We start from the raw sequence: 19,918 nt of genomic DNA, 5'->3' as shown, positions 1-19,918 counted from the left end.
TAGTGGTAAGGGCGAAAGTGTGTTAGTAGGTGTGGGTGTAGGTAAATATTAAATTAACATATTACCATGTTTTATCTATGACTAGTGGCTTGTAGGGACATAAGTCCCTTTAGTCGATAATTAAGTTAACATAAATAGCAAATCCACTCCAACAGTTTATATTTAATGCGTACTTCGTAATATTAGAACATTGATGTTTGGTTTTGGAGTAGAAGCTATCACGTCCTGAAAATTGTTTCCTACATTTAGGAAATATTCCCAAAGCTGGTGTAGAATAATTATTGAAGCTGAGCTTATAATCATAAGAGATGTGAATGCGTAGACAATGTCCTGAGTATGTTATTCAAGACGTCAACCCCTCTCCAACAATCTTGTAGTCTGTTTTAAAAGAGATAACATTGGACTATGCTTGAAAAGTCTGGAAGTGTGATGCCTCCTGCTGAAACATTACAGACACGTTTTAGATATAATATATCTATATAAACTATATATAAATAGTTTGTGTTTCACAATACATTGTATTTACTACTGCATTGTCTAACGTATAAAAGGATCTTTAGTTGTGTTATCCTTTGCTCTGGGCCTACACCTGTAACAAATCTACACAAGGCATCTTTTACCGTTCCACACTCATCCTTCATAAAATTAACCTTGATTACGTACACACGTGGATTTTTTATGTCCCATCCCATGACGTAAGTTTTAGAACGGAATGTTGTGCGCAATACTTTCCGGCTTGGCTTAGAGTATTGCAGCATTGTCAATTAAATTAAACCTATTGGTGATTTGGCGGGATTTTAACTTTGAAGACCAAAAGCACAGACTATACAGTAAACCCATATTCTTTAGTCTGTGACCGCAGAGCTGATTCATACGCTCTACCACTTGCCCAACTCGCTTCATAATTCAGTTCAAATACGTAAAAAAAGTGGAATAATATTGGGTTAAATACATCGTAACAGCAACATTATATAGCAAGTCGATCTATCTTTTAGTATTAAGTGATTCATTAAACAGTTACCACGTTTAATCACGCCACAATAAAGAATCTTCTAAGTGACCAAGCTATAGGATTCTGCAGTTATTGTATTTTGATCTTGAATGACTAAGTTTAGGCCACAGGGAAGAAGGGCAGAAATAAGCAAATTATTTTTGTTTACACTTCTTCTTTTCCTTAACTTAGTGAAGATTTCCTCAAGTACGATATTCTAATAATAAACACCTATCTAGCTTATAAATTTACGCTAACATGTAATTTTAGTTTCAAAGATGTCAGTAATTTACTTTTATTCGCAAATTATGATCAAAGAAACTCCGAGCAATTATTTTTTATATATAAAAGCTTTTTCTCCAATGCACGTATTTGCAAGTCATCTGGGAAAATAATTATTAATTAATTTGTAATGCATTTTTTGTGTATATTTGCAAAACGTAGAGTATGACAACTGTTACAAAACTCACCTACATTATCTACCTCACTTGTCTTAACCATTATCCTCCATTTTAATGCTTTCTCATTAACTTTATCAGCGACGATTGTACAGTTTTGTGTACAGTTTACAGTTTTTTTGTACGGTTAAGTAAGCGTTTATTACGTCTTATAGCTTATCAATCCTTGAAGCAATGTCGAATGTAATGTTTCGTCTATTAAAATTGAATATGTATCTCACCTATTTACCATCTCACTTGTCTTAGAATAATTTCCTTCATTTTTAATGGTTTCTCTTCAACATCGACAATTTCTAGAGTATACTTCTTCATTTCAACTCTCCCACAGACGAACAGGAATATGAAATCAGATAACATTGTATTAATATTTACTTAACTTTAGAATGTATTTATCATATTTTAATATTATACCGCTTCTGACGGTTATATTGTTAATAATCTATGTATAAAACGTATGTATTTATCTTTGAAAATACAAAAAATCAGGATGATGCGGTTCTTAACTATTTACATTAACGTAAAGAAATTAAATTTTAAATTACAATTTCCTATTTCTGAAACATAGATAGTAAGTTCGTGGACTGGCCGCTAGAACTTTACCCCGGTGCCATCTAGTATAAAACACCTAAACTACATTTGTAAACAATGTATACTTTGGCATTGCGAGAGCTCTTCAAAATCAATTTTAAATATAACTTGATCAGACGATTACTATCCTTTATCAATGTTTAAACTTGCTACACTTTTTAAAATACCATAATCATTTTATATTGTAGTTTGTTTTAAACGAGTATAAGGAAAAAGTGAATTATTTGATTTGGCTCTCGCAAGTTTGTTGAACAATTCATAATTACATAAGAGGAATTGAGATTCGATAGCACAACTCTAGACATCACACAAAGCATAAAAAATTCTCTGACCAGCTGTGAGTCGACTCTCATTTGAGATCGACGAACAGCTAAAAATAAAAATGTGTTGCAGATACACTATTCCTAAATCCTAGAAGAATCAATTAATTCATTAAAATTGTAGCTTTTCTAATCGAAGACGAGGAAAAATGTGAATTGTTTATTTTTTCTGTAGCTAGTTTGTAGAACAAAAATCATATAAATAAAAAATGATGATTTGAGATTTGGTAGCACAACCAACATCCAATCATTAGAAAAAATAACTCTCTGAATTGCTTGTTGCTCGACTATCATTCGAGATCAAACAAACAGACCAAAAATAAATGTATTGCAGATACACTTTTCCTAGTCAAACATCAAACCATTGACTATTTTAGTCAATGATCAAACGTTAGTCAAATAATGCATTACAACGGTGGCGGGTGACTAATTTAAGGTAAAGTTCGTTGAATCATATTGTTTTTAACGTTATTAAACTTAAACTTTTTTCTTTAACGCATCAACCCTTCGAAATGGGCTATTTATTTTACTTGTTCTTATGCTGCTAACTAAGGCATTAAAGAGGAATGTTTTTAGTTTACGTTTTGCCAAAGATGGGATGGAAATATATTTACGTATGGTAAATGTATAGCAAAGTATAACGGAAGTCTTACTTCCAGGAAGATTCATGTTTTCAAGTTGGATCCCCACAAATAACTGGTATAGCTAGAATTACTATCGAATTACGTTTAGTCGTGCAATGTTGTTTGATATATTATTGTCCTAAGGCCTGTGAGAATTATTTTACACAGAGAGAATATTGCTTGCACTATGTTTTCATGGTCATATTAACGGCAAATTTAGGGTCCATGCGATTACTGAGCTCGCCAATAATCCTACTTTACATCTTAAATATATTTTACATACTATTTTATCCAACACATACATCACCAAACCTTCTAAAACAGTTTAAACCTTTTTCTGCTTATAAAATATAAACCGTTATTTTTGTGAAAACTGACTGATAAGGTAAGTAAACCTTTTATACATCGATGCCTTTATTACGTCATGTTCCTTGAAGCAATGTTGAATATAATGTTTCGTATATTAAAATTAAATATGCCTTGAACGCCATATAGTCTGGAAATATAATAAAAATAAACTAAAAGTTCTTGGTTGCACGTTTACTTTACCGTCCATCCACGCACGTGACGTAGCTCGATCTTGGTTGAATGTTTACTTTACCGTCCATCCACGCACGTGACGTAGCTCGATACAGACTTGAGCTTGTTACTGGACTTGCAAAAACTTCCTTCGGTTTTGGTCGTTTTTGGAATCATCAGTTTTTCGGCTCACCGGTTCCGAAACTGAAGACCGTATAGAGAATAATAAATACGCTGTGTGCAATGGTAAATTACGTATATATACGTTTTCAACTGGAGGACTTAATTTTCTGTTCGCCTAGAATTTTTACAGAATATTACCATATCCATGGAAACCAGAATGATCCATGCATGAAAATACTTATAATCATGGCAAAAGTTCCCAACTGCCATTTTGTTTTGATTGAAATCAGCTTCCTCTTATAAATTTACTTTTAATGTTACTTCCTTCTGGTTTGTATATAATTCGGTTTATAGTTCACTATATTTGTTTCTAAGTATTTAATTTATTCTGAAACTGTTTTAACCAACGAAAAGTATATACCACCGCGTTAATGCTGTCACTTTAATACCACTCAACCCAGGCAATGGGGTTCTTAGGAGATAGTCCGCATCCATACAACTTGGTCTGTATCCGCTAATGCCGTTTGGTAGGCCCGCGTTGGCTCATACTATACGTAACGCTAAATGCGTTGCGTAAAATACGGTGTGCTATTTTACGTTTTGAATGGCAATGCAAGTCAATTGGAGCGACTATACAAGCGCAGTCTACGCGGCGCGCTACATTCCAAAATCGGCGTTGATGCATTTTATGCAACCAGTCCTAGAAAAATGTTAGCAGGGCGACGTAGAGCGCAGCGCAACGCTTGAGGTCGGACTATACGGATGCTAAATAGCCGTGAGCGTGTAGTATTGGGAGCAAGTTGGTACCTTTTTATAATTAGGCTATACCCTCAACGTGGCTATACCCCCATCGTGTACTAATAAGATTACGTTATTGTTTATCTCCACATTTGACGTAGCTTACCAATCATCTAGCAAGGTCAGGTTTTCTGCGGTTTCCAGTCCCTTGTCTTCTAATTCAACATCTTCCAATTACGTACCTCCCTGATTGAGAAGGCTGTCTAGGAAATGAAATGACAGATCTGCTGGTTTACATACAATCAATTAGACCTAGGCCTACATGTATAGTACAAATATGATTTTTTAACATATTCAGTTTACTCTGAGAGTGAATACCTAATTAAATTAATTTAAACGTTTTTAGTAACCATAGAAACATAATGTATGCATAAAACCAATATACAAGGATTGTACGATATAAACTTAAAAGATTCAGAAAACTGTATAGGTATTTTACAAACAGTACAATAAAAATATGTTTTGATAAAAAAGCACAACCAAAGAATTTGTTACAAATGTTGGGTGTACCTTCCTTTTGAACATATTAAAAGTCCCCTAAAATTGAAGCTGTGCTACGGCCGCCATATTGGAAAATGGAGGCATATATCTGTATTTTTGGCTAAAGTGACTTTATTATTAGAGATACAGGATACAAATTGTATTCAATCTAAAAATACACATTTTTTGTATTTATAATCTTTCTCTGAATCCAACGGTTTTTGAGTTTTTGTCATAAAGTATATTTAGTTTTCTATTTATCAAAAACTAGCTGTACCCACGAGCTTTGCCCCGTTTAATTTCATAAGTATTCGCATGGCTCAATCACGTCCCGGTTGAAGTTCGTTCGCTACGTATAAAGGTTTTTATGTTTTAATATTTAACATTGGAGAATTTAAACGTTGTTAAGTGCACAGGTGTGCTGCGATTGGGGTATTTGGACTTATTCAAAAGTAAAATAGTTTTCTGTGCTGCACTCTGTAGAAACACTGTGGCACTATTTCAAATCATGACTAATGCTAATACAGAATGTTGTAATTATTCAAACCTACAAAACAGTTGGTGAAAGCAAAGATTACATATGCTAGCGCAAAATAGATATTGCAGCCAAGCCATTTTTGTGATATCAAATTCCATGCGAGGCCTAGCGAATGTTTTTACAACCTTAGACTTAATTGCCGACATGACCAGCTGCTATATATTTACGTATTTTTTGTTATTGTTTATTGTGTTATGGTTAACCTTTATTTGTGCTATTGTGCTTTTTCATTCTAGAAGATTTTTGAAGCTAGAAGTTTACTAGATAAATTAGCAGAGTGAAGAACGTGTCTGGTTAATTACGATTGTGTCATGATGTGTATATTTTCTTGAACAATGCCAGGTATTAAGAGTGCTTTTTTATTGGTTGTCTGTCTAATCGCATTAACAGTCCAAATTTAAGATTTTTCAAATTTCCTATTAAAAATAAGAGTGTTTGTATTAAGTGGGTAGCAAACACAGCAAACGAAAAACTTAAAGACCTTCCTGACACAGCATTGCATTCACGTTTAGTGTGTGAACTCCATTTTGAAACTGACTGCTACACAAATAATATAAGAAATCAACTAATTAAGGATGCTGTGCCAACACGACTGGTTATGGACTATGAATATACACCGGTTGTTACACAGCAGTCTGCTCTAACTACCGCCTCTACAGACGATCACCACTGTCTCGCCGTAGCTGGTCCATCATCTAGTGATACGTCTACAGTCAATGTTGTAGGTTTTCAATTTCCTCAAACACCCACAGAAACCACATATAATTCACCAGTATACGGAGACACAACTATACCACTACATGACAATTTAACACCGACTTTGACAGCTTGCAACTCACTTGAAACCCGGAGGGAAGTTTGACTTAAAAAAAATTTGATTGACAAAAAGAAAAACCTTCATCGCCTGAAACAGCGTTATCGAAGAGAAAAACTAAAGCCCATGTCAAAAGAAGCTGCTTTCTTAGCTGCCAGTCAATATATAAAAAGCGATGCGTTGAAGACTCTTTTGAGAATGGAAATGTTCCACAAAAAGCGAACTAGCTGGAGTGAAGAAGAGAAACGACTGTCAATAGAAATGCACTACCGGTCACCGGCGCTGTACAACAGCTTACGAGATGACAAAAAAATGTCCCTTCCAGATACAAGTACAATTTCAAGGTGGTGTAATGTTTTAGATTTAAAGATTTTGCGCTAGCATATGTAATCTTTGGTGAAAGTAAACATCCTGCTTTTAAATTATATTTATTTGTAAACATTGTAGATCAAAAAGTCTGACATTGGCCTACTTAAAACCCTCTGGGGCAGAGCCCTTTTGATAGATCTACACCAAACTTCACTCGAACCATCCTTGAAAGATGCTTAATAATGCCTGAAAGTTTCATTACAATCTGTCGAGCGGTTTCGGAGTCCATAACGTATATACATATATATACAGGGTGACAAAAAAGTCTGGAAACGGCTTAATATCTTTTTAACAAAATCCGTTAGAAAAGTCAAACTTTTCACATCAACTTATATGTATGAAAACTACTTTTTGCAAGAATTACCATTTTTTTACCTTCACCAGGGGACGGCCCATGAGGAGTAGGTACATAATCTTTAATATAAGCATAGGTTGATATGCACATCATTTTAAAGGTCTGGTCAAGTGGAGTTCAATGCCGGAAATCGCATCTCAAAAGGTTCATCTGTTACAAAATGGCGGCTGTCCAAAGTTCTTGTGGAATATACCTTTACAAGCCTTAATATTGGTAAATACTCGTATTTAACATTATCTTGAGAGCTGAAACTGTATTTTAAAGTCAAATAGACCATAGACTAAGTTTATTCAATCTTCAAAACAAATTTAACCGGGTTTCAGATTTCCTGGCTAATTTTGACTATGAGTATTTACCATTACTAAGGCCTGTGCAGGTATATTCCGCAAGAACTTTGAAATGCCGCCATTTTGTAACGAATGCACCTTTTTTGATGTGGTTTCCGGCAATGAACTCCACTTGACCAGACCTTTAAAATGATGTGCATATCAACCTATGCTTACATTAAAGATTGTGTACCTACTCCTCATGGGCCGTCCCTTGGTGAAGGTAAAACAATGGTAATTCTTGCAAAAAGTAGTTTTCATACATATAAGTTGATGTGAAAGGTATGAATTTTCTTACGAATTTAGTTAAAAAGATATCAAGCCGTTTCCAGACTTTTTTGTCACCCTGTATACACACACACACATACATAGTTCCTCTTTTATAGATATAGATAGGCGAAACCCATGGAAATCAACGGTTACTTTCAAGGTTAACGCGATAATTCATCCCATTTAGTTAAGTAGTGTGATACTATAAAATATTAAAATTTAACTTTATTTTATGAGTAAAACAAGTCCACAAATATTCATTTGATTGTATGTTTGATTAAATGTATACAATTAAAATTAGGTTTGACAGGTAGGCCTACCTAGATTTGTTGCTACAGCGAGGGTAGTATAGTGTGTTTTTTTAGTAAAATATCAAACATTTTGTATAAAATAAATAACTTCTTGATCAGCATTGTATGTGTTATTAAATTCACGGAAAGTAAATAAAAGAAACGTCTTATAACACTTAAAACATATATTTACGCTCATACTGTTACTCACAAGACGGTACAATACAAAAATTAAGATGGTAAGTGGTGATCGATTTCGATTGGACACTCCAATCATCATCAGACCTAATTGGCGAATGTTTTAAATATATATATATATATATATATATATGTGTGTGAATTTGAACGGAGGGTGTTTTTGGTCTCTAGGGACCTCAAAACGAAAAAATAAATCGGTCCCGGGTCCAGGTCTCATCATGAGTACTACGGTAATAGCTTATTCCCTATAGGGGAAATTCGCTAAACATTTTTATTTTTTGATGGACTACATTTTGTATATTTAGCCTTTTCCTGTATCTCTAATAATAAAATCACTATAGCCAAAAATACAGGATATATGCCGCTATTTTCCAATATGGCGGCCGTAGCACAGCTTCAATTTTAGGGGACTTTTAGTATGTTCAAAAGCTAACTTTTTTAGGTTTATGGAATTTTTCGCTTATTTTTACTGCACTAAAAGGGAATTTTACGTTTTTTTATCGTGTTTTGTGCACCAGTTAACCTAAAATGATCCAAAACAATATTCTTAATGTGGGTCGTTGCGTAATTTGTTGAACGGATTGTTCTATAAGTTCTAAAAGGCAACTTGAAGTTTTCTTAGTACGCAGGGTTTGTCTTAGCGAACTTCCCATCTAGGGAATATTACCATTGACTATATAACACTATTTATATTTATATTAGGATGTAGTGTTATATAGTCAATGATATTAAGTTTAATAACACGCTTCAGTATTAACAATGAAATGGTATTAACACGTTCGCTACTGCAATAGTACGAAATTTTCCATTCACATGGACCAGCGACGCACATATGCGACGGCCGGTTTCCACCCATAGACTGCCGTCGCATATGTGCGACGGCTAGTCACATTAAAATAGACTGCCGACGCATATTTGCGTCGGGGTTCTCATGTTATTAAAATGCTTATATCTTTGTTGTGGTCTATTTGAAGGCACTGATTTACCTGCAGTGGTCTACAGAGATGTCTGACGCACAACTGCGTCGCTTGGTCTGTGGATATGATGATTGGTTACGTCATATAATAGTTGGAAAAACTGGTCTTCTTTTCTGCATCACTGTGTGTATGTATGCAGTATGTATGCTGCATTATCCTATGTAGCTTTTATATTTGTTCAGTTATAAACTGTTCTTGAATAATCTGTTTATTTCTTTACTTACTTTCACCTTAAAACACAAAAAAATGAACTGTCGCATATATGCGACGTTTAGTCTATTTCAAGAAAACTATAATAATTTTCACTATTGTCTTCGCTGTAGACCGGGCGTCGCAAATATGCGACATTACAAAAGGTTATAAAAAATACAAATAAACAAGAATAATTTATTTACAAACACGATTGTAGCGTATTACAATGTAAATGATCACTGTTTTACATGTTTTCGCCCGTGGTCTGTGTGTACTGTTATCCAAGTGACAGTCGGTCTATGTGTAAGATTCAAATGTATACCTCGGTCTGTGGCAATGACCGCGGCGTCGCATGAACGTGTTAAAGCATTCTTATGATTGTGTTGGCAACATTACATCCCATTTCAATTTCCATTCCATTCCACTAACTATTCCATTCCAATTCCACTACATTACCTACTAACCTTACCATTGTTGCTTAAGTTAGTTTTTTGTTCATCGTTTCATCGTTATTGTTGTGTTGTGTTGGGTTATATTCAAGTTCAAGTTGTCTGTCACTGTCAGTTAGTTCTACCGTTCTACCATTCTACTAGTTGGATGTCTATTTTCAACTTCCGAACTTGGAAATTGGAATAATTGGAAGCGTTGTTGAAGTTGTAGGTTATGTTTTAATTGTTTACTGTAAACTTAACTTAGGCGTTGGTTAGGAATGAATGAATATGCACGTTACCTAATAGCCTAGGCCTAGGCCAAATTAAGTTATTTGTTTGAAGTAATTGCTGTGTAATATTTAACACTGAATGTAGTATTTTACTATGTAAAACCTGCAATTTTATGGTCAAGGCTTTAAACTTTTAACTTAAAACAACTGAGAGGTTGCTAGGCCTAATATCTCTATGGATAACAGTTAGTCTAGCCTAGTTGTGGGTACACTTCCATATCTGTTGGCACAAACAACCGAATGAAAATATCAATCGATATATTGATTGTTCGATATATCGTTTGGTTAGTTAGGTAAGGTTAACCCTAGTTGTATTTGTCTTAGGATACCTGATAAATCTTTTGTCCTACTACACTACAACAGGGAATTGAAAATGTCTTGTAGAAGACAAAAAGAAGAGTTCAATGCTTCTCTGGACCGAATCAGAAAAGAAACAGAGATTCAAAGGGTGGCGTTTCAGTCAGTTCTACTTGATAATTCTGCTTCTAGAAGGTATTGCCAACTTAAGTTAAGATTATCAATAAAACCGTCTAAACTGATAATTTCTAATTCTTTAATTTGCCCCTGCCCAGAAAAAACTGCATAAAGTTAAAAACTGCATAGTCTGTCTGCCAATTGGCTATCGTACCCTATGGTTTCAGGGTTTTAAAAACAAAACATTTCATGGATAAGTTAAGTTACCTACCGTACTGAAACAATATTTGGAACTATTTAAGTAGGCTAAATGGATAAACTTTGATCTAGCCTATCCACACCCATTGTATTATTGATCGTTACAAACCAAAAGTTAGGTACGGTAACTTAAAAAGTGTAGGTTTTGGATCTAGTTTAAAGATTAGTTACTTGATAGAATAACTTAATAGGTATTGTTTGATGTTTTGATGGAGTCGGATATCAAAGTTTCACCCTACTTAGGATGTGGGTCCTAGTAAGTTTAATCTTTTGATTGTTTATCTGGATGCTTAATTTATTATGTTTTGTTTTCATGAATTTCCCCTCTATAGGGAGAAAGTAGCTTAACTGTAGGTGGACCATAGATAAGACCTAAACCCTGTACGATTTTAATGTTCCATTTTGTACAAATGTCATGTTAATGCCCTATGTAACTGTACATATACATACATAGGTACCACACATGTATAAGTTTAGCCTATAGTTTACGATATTTGTCAGTGAACCTGTTAGCTTGAGCAATTGTAATCTGATTTGGATTAAATTTGGTATGAATGAGTTCACGAACCAGCAAGATCAGGTAGGCCTAATGGGAGCAGTAGTGGTTCCAAGGAGGGGGGCTATCACTTAGTGGCTAAACCCTTCCCCCCATTGGAGCCTGAAAATATAAATTTAAACATAGGCCTACATTTTGTCATCAAAATGTCACGGAGGGTTTTCGACACAGTTAAACACTAAACATTTAAAAAGTCAATAACCAGAAGCTTTAAATACCCCCGCCGCAGCAAACCTGCAGACTAAGCGAATTTCCATTTGCCTAATTGGATTTACACTAAAATGTCTCCTTACAAATATCACATTTATTTCTATTTAAATAGAATTAGTTTAACAAGTACTTAGGATTGCTGCAACAGGAAGGGTAAAAAAGTGTTTTTGTTGTAAAATCTTTAGTTTAGTTTAGTAAGAAATGAATGTATTATTTCCAAATTTGATCAAAATATGTTTATTAACAAGCAAACTGCAACAGTTGACTTATTCTCCTTAAGAATAACATGGGGATTTTAAATTTACAATATTTTTGAATTTTCTCCGTAACCATTAGGCGCATTTAACTCTTCAATATTCTAAATTATTTGTTTTTCTTTAGCTCTACAATATGGTTTGTGTTTTTTTTACCCCATAAACTCCCGTTTCCATAGTCCGATCATGCTGCTTCGCGAACTCGTTCCAATAAATTTAGGTTTACACGTTTGTACCAAATTTTATAAAAATAGGATCATCTTTGCTCGAGTTATTGTGCTAAAAGACACATATAGGCTATATATGAATTTGAACCAACAATCACATAAGCCCAATAAGTTGGTCGTTATAACAATAAGTTTTACCAATAAGCATTGTTATACCGATAATTGGTCTTATGTGATTGTTGATTTGAACGGATGGTGTTTTTTGCCTCTTGGGACCTCAAAACAAAAAAGTAAGTCGGTCCCGAGTCCAGGTCTTACCATGAGTACTGCGGTAATAGCTTATTCCCTATCATGGGAGATTCGCTAAAATAGCAAGTTGGGGGAGAGGATCCCCTCACCTCACCCCTCTCCTGGTGTGGAAACCCCCGCTCCCCTTTAACAAGGTCCTAGAAAAGCCACTGAATGGGAGTCAGATTGGGATCGGGATAAACAAGATTACCTACCCAATAAGTTTTTAACTTTTAAAAATTAGGGTCTTTTTTCAAAATTAGATATAATTTGACAAAATTTGGCAAAATAATTTTATGCTAAAATCCCGTACGCAAGCTTAATCCGTTAAACTTCATTTAATTTTAATGGGATACATCTGAAATGTTTAAGAAAATAGTTTATTGTAAATCTGATGAGGCAAATGGATATTCACTTAGTCTGTAGGTTTATTAAAATTAAAATAGGGATATTAGTTAAGTTTTAATAAGATTATTTTATGTGATTTAGTCTTCTTATATGTTTTTATTTACAGAGAGGAGCTAATACTTAAGATTCAAAACTTCATTTTGAAAACTGTGAAATGTGCAGCGAACGATGAAATACCATCCATAAAAGTGAACCGGAGATTTCAATGGAAAGACTCTGAATTCAATGAAAGGTACAGCTATTTGCTAAGTTAGGTCTATTATCTTACTTGGATACTTGTCTTCTTTATCTTTGACCGTGGTTAGCTTCAAATTTTATAATACTATAGGCCTACAATAAAACATATTGTAGGCCTGAAACAATAAGAATAATTGACAAAATGAATATTCTTTGCGAAGGATATAGAATCAAGAAGTTTTTTTCACCATGGTTACACTGTCTAGCATTTTGTTAAATTAACCTTTAAATTTCAACGTTTTATTAGGAAACAAGCACAGATTACAGAGTAAGTCTGTGGTATAAGCATGCCTAAATCAAAATTAAAAGCAAATATTTTAAAATTATATAAGCCTATACAAAAATATAAGCTCCCAAATTGAAAATTCTAGTTTAAAATTTCTAAAACTTACAATAGCCTATAGGCTATACGTTTTTAGAAATTGTCAGTCGATTTTTAAGAAAATCCAAAATGTAGAAAGTTTTAGTACCTATCTAAAAGTGAATGTAATAGCCCATAAATACATGAAAACGTTTTATATTGAACAAGGAAAAATTATTAATACATTTTTAAAACAATTACATCAAACCAAAAACACTCAAATAAGTAAACAAGTCAATTTTAAATACTTGATCATCAGGGGATGATATAAAGACTAGTTGAGAAATATTACTTCTCCAACACTACCCTTTAACAGACCCCTTACCCCTGTACCCAGTACGAATAACTGCACCAACGCTTGATTCTGAGGACCATGAACACATTTTGTCTTCATTCCTGGTAACTTACATCAAAGTTTTCAGACTTTTGCATATATACAGCTTCTTTTAGTTGATGTTTATTAAAACGGTCTAATCATGATCTTAAACAGTCATCAAGGATGCCAACAGTATGTAAGAATACTCTTCTCTTAAAAGCCCTTAGAACGCATAAGAGTAATTAATTCTTATTAAAAAAAATTCTGAGGACCTCCTCACCGGTAAGTTCCGCTAGTCATAATTAACTGTCCTCTTTTTTTGATTGAAGTCTCTGGGCCGGGAACCCTACCAATACCTGCTATTATTTTAGTGGGAAAAATTAAATTGTTAGTGTGTAAGGCATAAGAGTTGACGGACACTTGATTATATGCCTTAGAGGAATGTACTTACCTTGGCTTAAGGCTTGTGACAATTAAAACGCTAAACCCAATGTTTCAATTAAAACTATTAGTTGACAGGAGCTACTTGACTTCTTGTTCATTACTTATTTGATTTCAGATTATCGTTAAAACCGAGGAATGAAACATCTTGTCAACATATTAAATTTACAAGTCACGAAAGAAGATTTGTGATAATATGCTGCCTCTTGCGTTCAATTCATCGTTTGCTTTTGTCAAGAAGTTCGGTGACTAAGAGGTATTTTTTTCTTTTTAAGAGCTAAACATTTTAAACTGTACCCACTGAGGTCCACTGATCTTTAACCCAGGTTATCACTGTTATCAGTAATTAACATCAAAACAAATTAGACCGTCCTCATAGATTTTTGTTTAGGCCTAAGTGTTTTATTTCGGTACAAGGGGGTTGGGTTCAATTCCCGGCACATCCACAAAACAACATGGGCTCAGTCTGCTTTCCTTTTTAAGCGTTTAATCTCTCATTGACTTGAATCAAAATGCCACTGGTATAGAAAGAAAAAACCGATAGAATCAAGGGGTCCCAGATCATTGAGCTTTAAATAAAAATTGTTGCTGGTCTCAGTTATTACCAAAACTTTACTGGTACGTAATTTGTTATTTATTCACCCTTTCCTCATCCTCACCTTAAGCTATAAGCAATGCTCTATGTTGTATGTATGCTAATCTCAGCAAGTAAGTTAAGAAAAGTACAGAGGAAAAGCTCACATATTAGTAAATTGGCTTTTCTATTATCCAAAAAATCAAAGCTTCAATTAATTTTTAGTAGATATTTTGTTGTGGAGAAAGTTGCAAAATTCTAAAGAAACTAACTAAACTAACCAGCCTACATGATACAGGCTCTGGATGCAAAGGAAGATAAAGAAAAATAAAAGGATTTTTTAAAATAGTTGTTAGGGCAGGAGTCACAACAGTTATGTTGTGGGTTCAGATCGTGGTGGCCGTCACTAAACATCATCGGTATTGATCACTCTGGTACTGTACCACCTTACTCCTTGCCTATTTGGACAGGCAAATGCAAGGTCAAAATAGATGGCCAACATCTGTGCTTTACTGTGTTAATATGATGTATTTTTGTTTGTATAGAGTTCTGTAATCGTTGATCTGTAGCAAGCTTAAAGCTAGTACAGTAGAACCTCGCTAATTTGAATTTCAGAGGAAAGCCAATATATTTTGAACTATAGGAAGTTTGAAATATAGAGAGTTTGAATTATAGAGGTCAGAATAAATAAAATTTGAATTATGGAGGTCCCAGTTTTAAGTGTAGAGAGTTTGAGAGAATGGAGACTAATGAACACATTGTGGACACATCAATAAGAGCGTCAGTTCATGTTTGAACATGCATATTTTTTGTTCTAAATTCAAATTACATAGGCTTGCGGTAATGCAGTTCGAATTGCAGAGGTTGACTTCAAATTTTGGAGGTAACAATTCAAATTATGGCAACAAAATTTGAATTGTAGAGGCTCAAGTATGTGCAAATTCGAATTGTAGAGGCTGCATTCAGTGTACAAATCACTTCCAATTATCGGTATATTATTTTCCGAATTTCAGAGGGGAACAGACAAACATTTCTAATTATAAAGGTTTTCGAATTATCGAGGTTCTACTGTAGCACACTTGACAGAAGCAGAGTCCGATGCAGTTTTGTGAAATAATTTCCACTGGTACAGCAAAAACATTAAATCTTATCTTATGGGAGTAAGTACACCTGCCAACTCTCTTGGGAGCGCGGTTGAGAACTTCTTCTCGAATCCATTAGGGTAAATTTGTAGGGGAAGTTTTTTGTTTCGGTGCCTCGTGCCTCCGTCAGGTTGCTAGGTGGGCAGAAGTACAGCAGCAGAAATGGTCAGATGATGATGCTCTTTGTGTATTTTCAGGAACTCTTGTGTGTTTTAGGATCCTCTTGTGTGATCTTGTCCTAGTTCCAACTAAACTAACTTTTGCCAGAGCTTTCAATACTATAGTCGTACTAGAGAAGCGGTAGGGAATGCTTTGCTTGCAGCCAGACATCTGTCAACACAGCAGTGGTAGATATCTGTAATCAGCCTTTAACTGTGTTATGATGGATTTTTGTGTAGAGAGTTGTACTATGAGAGGACAGAGCTGTTTGGCAGCCAGACATCAGTCAACACAGCAGTGCTGGACATATGTGATCTTCTACACGCTTTACTGTGTTAATATAATGGATTTGTATGTAGAGAGTTGTACTATGAGAGGACAGAGCAGTTTGGCAGCCAGACATCAGTCAACACAGCAGTGCTGGACATATGTGATCTTCTACATGCTTTACTGTGTTAATATGATGGATTTGTATGTAGAGAGTTGTACTATGAGAGGACAGAGCTGTTTGGCAGCCAGACATCAGTCAACACAGCAGTGCTGGACATATGTGATCTTCTACACGCTTTACTGTGTTAATATAATGGATTTGTATGTAGAGAGTTGTACTATGAGAGGACAGAGCAGTTTGGCAGCCAGACATCAGTCAACACAGCAGTGCTGGACATATGTGATCTTCTACATGCTTTACTGTGTTAATATGATGGATTTGTATGTAGAGAGTTGTACTATGAGAGGACAGAGCTGTTTGGCAGCCAGACAACTGTAAACACAGCAGTGCTGGACATATGTGATCTGCTACATGTTTTTCTATGTTAATATGATGGATTTGTATGTAGAGAGTTGTACTATGAGAGGACAGAGCTGTTTGGCAGCCAGACATCAGTCAACACAGCAGTGCTGGACATATGTGATCTTCTACATGCTTTACTGTGTTAATATAATGGATTTGTATGTAGAGAGTTGTACTATGAGAGGACAGAGCTGTTTGGCAGCCAGACATCAGTCAACACAGCAGTGCTGGACATATGTGATCTTCTACATGCTTTACTGTGTTAATATGATGGATTTGTATGTAGAGAGTTGTACTATGAGAGGACAGAGCTGTTTGGCAGCCAGACATCAGTCAACACAGCAGTGCTGGACATATGTGATCTTCTACATGCTTTACTGTGTTAATATAATGGATTTGTATGTAGAGAGTTGTACTATGAGAGGACAGAGCTGTTTGGCAGCCAGACATCAGTCAACACAGCAGTGCTGGACATATGTGATCTTCTACACGCTTTACTGTGTTAATATAATGGATTTGTATGTAGAGAGTTGTACTATGAGAGGACAGAGCTGTTTGGCAGCCAGACATCAGTCAACACAGCAGTGCTGGACATATGTGATCTTCTACACGCTTTACTGTGTTAATATAATGGATTTGTATGTAGAGAGTTGTACTATGAGAGGACAGAGCAGTTTGGCAGCCAGACATCAGTCAACACAGCAGTGCTGGACATATGTGATCTTCTACATGCTTTACTGTGTTAATATGATGGATTTGTATGTAGAGAGTTGTACTATGAGAGGACAGAGCTGTTTGGCAGCCAGACATCAGTCAACACAGCAATGCTGGACATATGTGATCTGCTACATGTTTTTCTATGTTAATATGATGGATTTGTGTGTAGAGAGTTGTACTATGAGAGGACAGAGCTGTTTGGCAGCCAGACAACTGTAAACACAGCAGTGCTGGACATATGTGATCTTCTACATGCTTTACTGTGTTAATATAATGGATTTGTATGTAGAGAGTTGTACTATGAGAGGACAGAGCAGTTTGGCAGCCAGACATCAGTCAACACAGCAGTGCTGGACATATGTGATCTTCTACATGCTTTACTGTGTTAATATGATGGATTTGTATGTAGAGAGTTGTACTATGAGAGGACAGAGCTGTTTGGCAGCCAGACATCAGTCAACACAGCAATGCTGGACATATGTGATCTGCTACATGTTTTTCTATGTTAATATGATGGATTTGTGTGTAGAGAGTTGTACTATGAGAGGACAGAGCTGTTTGGCAGCCAGACAACTGTAAACACAGCAGTGCTGGACATATGTGATCTTCTACATGCTTTACTGTGTTAATATAATGGATTTGTATGTAGAGAGTTGTACTATGAGAGGACAGAGCTGTTTGGCAGCCAGACATCAGTCAACACAGCAGTGCTGGACATATGTGATCTGCTACAGGCTTTACTCTGTTAATATGATGGATTTGTGTGTAGAGAGTTGTACTATGAGAGGACAGAGCTGTTTGGCAGCCAGACATCAGTCAACACAGCAGTGCTGGACATATGTGATCTTCTACATGCTTTACTGTGTTAATATGATGGATTTGTATGTAGAGAGTTGTACTATGAGAGGACAGAGCTGTTTGGCAGCCAGACATCAGTCAACACAGCTGTGCTGGACATATGTGATCTTCTACATGCTTTACTGTGTTAATATGATGGATTTGTATGTAGAGAGTTGTACTATGAGAGGACAGAGCTGTTTGGCAGCCAGACATCAGTCAACACAGCAATGCTGGACATATGTGATCTGCTACAGGCTTTACTCTGTTAATATGATGGATTTGTGTGTAGAGAGTTGTACTATGAGAGGACAGAGCTGTTTGGCAGCCAGACAACTGTAAACACAGCAGTGCTGGACATATGTGATCTTCTACATGCTTTACTGTTTTAATATAATGGATTTGTATGTAGAGAGTTGTACTATGAGAGGACAGAGCTGTTTGGCAGCCAGACATCAGTCAACACAGCAGTGCTGGACATATGTGATCTGCTACAGGCTTTACTCTGTTAATATGATGGATTTGTGTGTAGAGAGTTGTACTATGAGAGGACAGAGCTGTTTGGCAGCCAGACAACTGTAAACACAGCAGTGCTGGACATATGTGATCTTCTACATGCTTTACTGTGTTAATATAATGGATTTGTATGTAGAGAGTTGTACTATGAGAGGACAGAGCTGTTTGGCAGCCAGACATCAGTCAACACAGCAATGCTGGACATATGTGATCTGCTACAGGCTTTACTCTGTTAATATGATGGATTTGTGTGTAGAGAGTTGTACTATGAGAGGACAGAGCTGTTTGGCAGCCAGACAACTGTAAACACAGCAGTGCTGGACATATGTGATCTTCTACATGCTTTACTGTTTTAATATAATGGATTTGTATGTAGAGAGTTGTACTATGAGAGGACAGAGCTGTTTGGCAGCCAGACATCAGTCAACACAGCAGTGCTGGACATATGTGATCTGCTACAGGCTTTACTCTGTTAATATGATGGATTTGTGTGTAGAGAGTTGTACTATGAGAGGACAGAGCTGTTTGGCAGCCAGACAACTGTAAACACAGCAGTGCTGGACATATGTGATCTTCTACATGCTTTACTGTTTTAATATAATGGATTTGTATGTAGAGAGTTGTACTATGAGAGGACAGAGCTGTTTGGCAGCCAGACATCAGTCAACACAGCAGTGCTGGACATATGTGATCTGCTACAGGCTTTACTCTGTTAATATGATGGATTTGTGTGTAGAGAGTTGTACTATGAGAGGACAGAGCTGTTTGGCAGCCAGACAACTGTAAACACAGCAGTGCTGGACATATGTGATCTTCTACATGCTTTACTGTTTTAATATAATGGATTTGTATGTAGAGAGTTGTACTATGAGAGGACAGAGCTGTTTGGCAGCCAGACATCAGTCAACACAGCAGTGCTGGACATATGTGATCTGCTACAGGCTTTACTCTGTTAATATGATGGATTTGTGTGTAGAGAGTTGTACTATGAGAGGACAGAGCTGTTTGGCAGCCAGACATCAGTCAACACAGCAGTGCTGGACATATGTGATCTGCTACAGGCTTTACTCTGTTAATATGATGGATTTGTGTGTAGAGAGTTGTACTATGAGAGGACAGAGCTGTTTGGCAGCCAGACATCAGTCAACACAGCAGTGCTGGACATATGTGATCTGCTACAGGCTTTACTCTGTTAATATGATGGATTTGTGTGTAGAGAGTTGTACTATGAGAGGACAGAGCTGTTTGGCAGCCAGACAACTGTAAACACAGCAATGCTGGACATATGTGATCTGCTACAGGCTTTACTCTGTTAATATG

General features: G+C 35.8%; 1 protein-coding gene across 1 annotated transcript; it reads left to right on the top strand.

Moving 5' to 3' along the window:
- Positions 1–9,830: 9,830 nt before the first annotated feature.
- Positions 9,831–16,074, top strand: LOC129000476 (meiotic recombination protein SPO11-like). The gene is made up of 5 exons (XM_054427439.1): positions 9,831–9,885; positions 10,314–10,442; positions 12,612–12,737; positions 13,979–14,116; positions 15,975–16,074. Exons 2-5 carry the CDS (start codon positions 10,324–10,326, stop codon positions 16,072–16,074), a joined length of 483 nt encoding a protein of 160 aa, XP_054283414.1. The 5' UTR covers positions 9,831–9,885; positions 10,314–10,323.
- Positions 16,075–19,918: the final 3,844 nt, after the last annotated feature.

This window comes from Macrosteles quadrilineatus, unplaced genomic scaffold (assembly GCF_028750875.1).
Source record: "Macrosteles quadrilineatus isolate MER2022 unplaced genomic scaffold, UCM_ALF_1.0 Scaffold_8__2_contigs__length_117827958, whole genome shotgun sequence".
Classification (NCBI taxonomy): domain Eukaryota; kingdom Metazoa; phylum Arthropoda; class Insecta; order Hemiptera; family Cicadellidae; genus Macrosteles; species Macrosteles quadrilineatus.
The sequence above is the reverse complement of the archived record's forward strand: the minus strand, read 5'-3'. Positions and strand labels throughout refer to the sequence as shown.